Raw genomic sequence first — 6,803 nt, forward strand, 5'->3', positions numbered from 1 at the left:
TGGGGTGCCTTTCAGAAACAGCACAGGCCATCTGAGGGGTGGAACTTTAAAGCCTAAAGGGTCCTTAAGAGATTTGCTTCACAGCCCCTCATTTTCTGAAGGAGGAGAACATTTTTGTAATCCAGGGGGGACGAAGGATCCAAAATGGGCCCAAAGAGAACAAGTTCCTTACAAGTAAACTCAACAGTCCAGTGGGAAGGCACACACTGGGGAAAGCCTGGCCTCTCTGCAGCCATCTCAAGGGTTTAGCTTGCCCTGGCTCATTCTCACTTGGAGTAACAGGCCCTGTACTGGGGCAGAGCGGGCCAAAGCGGTGAGACTAGCAGGCTCCGCCCTCTGCACCTTCAAGTTTAGACCCACGTAAGGCACATACTCAGACTTATCCCTGCCCCTGCCTATGACACTACCAAAACGTTCCTGAATCAGGTAAACAAATTTTCTGGTCAACTAAGCTGTCTGGAAAGCCTTGTGCTGAGCACTTTGCAAAGCAGGAGAGAAGCAGGTCACACTGACATGTCAAGGAATAGTCTCCTACTTAAATGGCTAAAATGAACAGGAAGGCAGGATGGGGGTGGGGGAGGGTGTATACTCTTGAAGCCACCCAAGAAAAAGTGACCCTTGGGCCTCAGGTGGCTCTCCCTGGTCCGCAGCCAACTATGCCCAAAGGGCCAAGTATCTGAAAAACCATTTCAAGTGAAATAAAGTGTGAGAGCAGCATGGTGCTTCCCTCCCAGTGCGCACCGCGCCCCACCCCACTCCCCGCGCCCTGCGCTACATTCCGCATCCTTACCGAAGCTGGACTTTGGAACTCTGGTTCAGAGGGTGCACAATTTTCCCCTGAGTGGTTCTCGAAGCATTTTAGCAGTTGGTTGGAAAAAGAAAAAGAGAAAAAAAAAAAAACAGATTGCCTGACAATGTCTCACTTGTTGGTGCAAATGTGCGTTTTTTTTTAATGTAGTCTTAATGCCAAATCCTATTTAGTCTCCTTTTTTCTTATATTTTTTGTTTGTTTCTTAAACCAGAGAGAGAATTTGACCCAAATAAACACTGTGGAGTATTGGATCCCGAGACAAAGAAACCTTGCACAAGATCCCTCACCTGCAAGGTATTTCTCTTTCCATAAAAAATACTTCCTGCTCTCGCTGGGGCCTTTGTCAAAATGTTTGCATGCCACTCTCTGCACACGGCAGGGTGTGGAACCTCGACATGACCCCCAGCTGTTCTTTGTAAGGGAAATGCTTTCTTCTCTTCCATGGTAGCAGAGTGCCTGCCTCAAGCTGGCTGGCTTTTTAAGAAGAAAAAAAAAAAAAAAAAGGCTTCCCCTGTTACTTGTGAGGCCAGACAGTAAATTGTATTTATAGGCACTCACAGGCGGTTCTAAACCCTGCTACGTTTTAATGTATGCAGGAGCGGCGGCGGCGGCAGCAGCGCCCTGAACGGCAGCCCTGGACGGGAGGACGGTCTGCCGCGCCCCTGATCCGGCCACGCCGGGGTGGCCAGGCGGACAGCTGACCCCCTTCCCCTGTTACTTGTGAGGCCAGACAGTAAATTGTATTTATAGGCACTCACAGGCGGTTCTAAACCCTGCTACGTTTTAATGTATGCAGGAGCGGCGGCGGCGGCAGCAGCGCCCTGAACGGCAGCCCTGGACGGGAGGACGGTCTGCCGCGCCCCTGATCCGGCCACGCCGGGGTGGCCAGGCGGACAGCTGACCCCAGGCTGCCGCCACTGGGTAGCCCCCAGCCACATATTTCATACTGAACTGCTAGTGCTTCTTGGGATCGAGGCGGTGGCCCTCTCTGCTTGGTGGCTCCGTGTGTCTGGGCCAAAGTGAACCTACCACCTGCACCTGGATTAACTCTAGCACTCCTTCACGGTGGCCTTTCCTCAGAGAGGTTTTCCTGGGTTCTGCACTGAAGCTCATCATCTTATGCCCTTTTTGGAGGCAGCTTTGGCTTCTTAACGCCAAGAGAGTAGGGCATGGTTGCATTTGTGTGGTCTCTGCCTCTTCCCAGCCACAGGACAGGAGCCGTTGCCTTGAAGTTCACTTTTCAAGCACCTCTAAATTCTCATGAATTGCTGTTTCTGAGATGGAGGGCCTGGGGAAGCAGGTTTATGTGCTGATCAAAGAGGCTGTGCTTTTCATCTCTCTTCTCCTTAGACACATTCGCTGAGCCATCGAAGGGCAGTCCCGGGTAGGAAAAAGCAATTTGACCTCCTCCTGGCGGAACACAAAGCCAAGTCCCGGGAAAAAGAAGTTAAAGATAAAGAGCATCTCCTGACTTCGGCAAGGGAAGTACTTCCGAACCAGTCGGGGTTGGTGCAGGACTCTCTGCCAGGATCTTCAGGGAGCTCTGGGCTGGAACCTAAAGTCGCATCCCCTGCAAAATCCAGGCCACCTAACTCAGTGCTTCCTAGGTAAGTCCCACCGTGGCGATAGAAGCCCAGAGTCCTTGGTCGAGGGACTCTGCCTTGCTGGGTCATGAGTGGTCTGATCACGTGTTAAATGGAAGTGGTAATAGTCCTGCCTCGTAAGGCAGTTGCGCGGTTTAAACGAGATAATGGGCATTAAGGGGTTCATCCCAGTGCCTGCCGGATAGTATTCAGTGGATTTTACTGCCGTCATCATTATTGTCTCTATTGCCGTCATTGTTGTCGTCATCATCCTTCATAGCAAACCTATATCAGAACAAGAGTAAGCTAGAAAGAAATACCTGGAAGGATGACACATCAGCCACCGGGCGACTTCCTGGCTGCCTGAGTTTTTAGATTAGTTGAAGATTCCTGGAGCAGAGAGTGAGGAATACCTGGGCAGATAGGGTAGTCAGCTCACTTAAGAGCCCATTTGTCACAACAGTTTGAATTTTTTCTACAACTCTTCTTTGATGACCTAAGTGAAGGGAAAATTAGCATAACAGAGGCTTATATTTTCCTGCACACCCAGAAAGCTGAGCCCACCTGTCTGAGGTTTTATTTGGTTGTTCTGGACAGAAGGAAAGAACAGAAAAGAAAATTAAACTCATTTGAATTAAGAGTATTTTAAATTCACGCGTGTCTGTTTTGATGGGCAGTGGAGTGCCATATTGAGCAGCAGACTAATTTCTCGGTGATAGGGCAGGAAACCCTTCATTCAAAAATATTTATTGAGTGCTTTCTTCGTAAGCAAGGTACTATGTTAGCTACTCGCAGGCAGGGGTACAGAGATGAATGAAACTAGAGCCTTGTTTTTAAGAGTTTAGAAGATGAGATAAGACTCCAATATCCATAATGTCGTGAAAAGGAAACATTAATAATACAATATGAGAAGTACAGATTGTAGTATTAGCTGATGATTTTTAATGCACACAGTGTGAATCTCAAAGGGTCTAGTCAGCAAGTAGGCATTAAGTTATGAAAGAAGGGGAAAGCGTTGATTTTTGAAGAAAAAGCAAGTATTTAATGACAGTTGCTACTGATCTACCAGATTCTCATACCTTTCACTTTGGTACAAGCCTGACCCGGTTTGACAGCCAGAGTCCCTCCGTAGCAATGGCCGACCTCAGCTTTAGGCATTCAGGAGGACGCAGTCAGATGGAATCACAGCCCGCACACATTTCCATTATCATAATCATTGTCCTGTTGTTGTCATCCATTTACATGCCACTTTCCTTGCCCCCTCATTTTGCAAGGTCATTTTCTAATTACTTCTCACTGGAATGTCGGTTGCTGGTGAGGGCTAGTACCCTTGCTTTAGAGTTAGGAAGACGGTTCTATTCCAAAGTTCTGGGAAGGGCTTTGATATAGTATACAGTGGCTTTCAAACTTTTTGTTGTAGCACATTTTCATCCCCACAAAACCTAACAGGGTACCCAATATAAAAGCAGAACTACCTGTACCCAGAGCCCATATCTCTTAGGTCCTCTGAGAGATCATCTTGTATGCCCCCAAGGACTCCAGGGGACCCAGTTTAAAAACCCTCTTTTATACATTTCTTTCAATTTTGACTAATGAAGGAACTTCTCACCCAAGCTGGTAGTACCTAACTTCACAGAAGCTAGGGGCAGCCTTTAAAAAATAAAACAGGCAGTGGAGGCTTAATAGCTTCTTCTTTCTGTTCCTTTTTGGTTTAATTTTCAGGGGAATGTCTATGGATAGAGAAATACCAGGTGTTCGTGTTCTCTTACAGAAGCTGAAGAAAGAGTGAGGTTAATCAGCCAAAGGGATGTCTCGGAAAAAAGGGAGAGGCAAAAGAGAGCGTTACAAGTGTTGGTAACAATAATTTTTGAGGACGCTTTTCAAAGTAGATATGAGCACTGGAAAACTCAGGGGTAGACTGTGGTCCAGTGTTAGTGGGGAATAACATCCTCTTTCATTTGTTTTAGGTTAAGATGAGCCCCATGCAGTCAGAGATTGATCAGTGTTTCATGTTATAATCACATAAAACTTTAAAAAAAATTTTACTCATATTAATGATACACATAATAGATATTTCAATTATACTAATTATCTATAATTGGCAAAAAATTATCACACATGAATAGAATTATTGTAATCCCTTCCCAATTGTGAAATTCCTTTTGTTGGAAATGCTAACGTGTGAGAATTTATTTCTTATGTATTATTTTGGTAATCTTGAAAAATATTTCACTTTCATATTCTCAAATTGCAACCCATTTTTGTTGGGGGTTTCTAAAAAGGAACTCAGGTCTAGAACTGGAAAAGTTAAAGATAGATAAAACAGGGGTCAGAACAGGATTAGAAGTGCATATCTCAACTTCATGCTTACTAACTAGGTGAGCTTAGTCATGTTTCTTAGTCTCTCTAGCCTCGACTTGCTCATCTGTAAAATGGAGCTAAGAAGAATTAAGTGAGATAAAGTACCAAGCTCATAATAAATACTGAATTATGGTGGCTGTTAGTAAATGGTAGTGGTATCCAATGGGAAAGCAATGTGAGTAAATACAGTCTTTGGTGGCACCTGTTTTCCACCTGTCCTTTTGGCCTCTGTTCCCCAACTTGGGGTCTCTTGAATAACATACCCATATGCTCTGTTTCTTCGCCCCAACTCTAAGGGAGCAAATTACTCGACCCAAAGAGCCCAAGGGCTATGAATGACCAGTTCGGCCACACCCATCAGGAACTCTATTGACAACAGGGAAGGAGGGCAGAAGATTGAACTAGGCTCTGACAAGCCAGGCTCTGGCCCCTGGGAGGGACAGAACAGTCAGCTGTAGAAGCCAGTGCTGACAAAATCTGGACACATCCCCCTCTGTCTTGAGGATGCTCACACATCTATTCTTAAAATGGCAAAATCCATTGAATTTTAGACAGACAAGGGCAGCAGGGAGAGAGGCAGAAGGTCTTAGGTACCTGAAAAGGAGCAGATGAGTCTGGAGCGAAAACAACTTCAGTCATAAGTAATTAGGATACTGTTATTACCAAACCATAAGCCATTTCTTTCCCTGACTTATGTTTGTCCCTGTGCTTTTTCTACATTCATTTCCCAATATGGGAGCTTTGAAGTCAAGCACAGTGCAGTCTCATTTCAATCTCTTATTAGCTTTGCAACCAATTTCCTCATCTGAGAAATGTAGATAATATGTAGAGAAATGTAGTTAAATGCACCTAAGGCAGTGGGTAACTTGGATTAGAAAATATACATGACATGCCTAGCACATAGTAAGGACTCAATTAAGATCAATTGCCTTACACTCTCTTCCTCAAAGCACTCAGACAGACTGATGCTCACACTTCCTCAAAGTGGTAGGGGTGGGAACTTTCTCCAAGTTTCCCGGAGTGGAATTGAACAGGGACCATCCTCGCATACGTTGTCTTTAGGTCAAACTGGCAAGTAGAGAGAGGAAGGATGTTGTAGTGCTGAGGGAGGAGAGGTGGGTGGAAGCTTAAACTTGAGTGACTTTGTCAACACTTTCGAATGACTAGTTACCCCATTCGCTGTCACTCCTCACCAGGCCTTGTCTTTTCTGAGACACAGGCTGGTACCAACAAACTCCTTCCCTCCAGATTGCACCTTGGAGTGCAGTGATCAGAGCTGGAAAGTCCTGAAACCATCTACCACACCATCATCTCCGAAGGATGCATACATCCTGAGTGAAACAATCTCACAAAAGAAAAGATTCAGAGCTCCTTCTCCTTGGTGTGCATGTGTACATATCTGCACACCACCATTCATTCATGTTTCTGCCTTTGCTCTCAGATCTAGTTCTGCTCTAGAGTACAGTTTCCATGCTCATCTCTATTCTCCAGGATTCTCCTCCCTTCATCTCCTCTCTTTTTTATCTGGCAACTGGAACTTACTATTGAGTGTTTCAACCATGTTTTTTCTTCTTAATTAAACTTTATTTTTTAACCAAAGTAATATAGGCAAATAGTTCCAAAAGACTTAGAATGAAAATTGGTAGTCCCTGCTATCCTGGAACTCTCTTTAGCCTCTCTGTCTTAGAGCACCTGTTTCTTGGATCCCATTGCCTTCCTTTCTCTGGGTTTGTTCCTTTGTTTTGATGGAATATCTCCTCCACTAGCTTCCTGTGGAAAGATGCATGGGAGGTCAATTTTTAGAATCCTTACACACTTGAAAATGTTTTTATTCTACCCTCACACTTAATTGATAGTCTGAGTATATAACTAGATTGAAAATCATTTTCCTACAGAATTTGGAGACATTTTTTCACTGACTTTTATTATCAAAGGTTTTTATTGATAAGCTTAATGTCATTCTGATTCCAGTTTCTTTGCAATGACCAGTTTTTATCTCAGAAGACTGGGATTCTGAAATTTCACAGGGATTACTTTTGACGTAGGTC

General features: G+C 44.7%; 1 protein-coding gene across 9 annotated transcripts in view; it reads left to right on the forward strand.

Moving 5' to 3' along the window:
- Positions 1–6,803, forward strand: part of ATXN7L1 (ataxin 7 like 1) — a 212,645-nt gene that overhangs the window by 185,544 nt on the left and 20,298 nt on the right. For all 9 annotated transcript variants that reach the window (XM_025041921.1, XM_006925372.3, XM_025041920.1 and 6 more), the window contains 2 exons: positions 1,023–1,105; positions 2,162–2,418. In XM_025041921.1, coding sequence (XP_024897689.1) covers positions 1,023–1,105; positions 2,162–2,418 — 340 coding nt within the window. The remainder of the gene's footprint in view (positions 1–1,022; positions 1,106–2,161; positions 2,419–6,803) is intronic.

Source organism: Pteropus alecto, unplaced genomic scaffold (genome assembly GCF_000325575.1).
Source record: "Pteropus alecto unplaced genomic scaffold, ASM32557v1 scaffold109, whole genome shotgun sequence".
Lineage (NCBI taxonomy): Eukaryota > Metazoa > Chordata > Mammalia > Chiroptera > Pteropodidae > Pteropus > Pteropus alecto.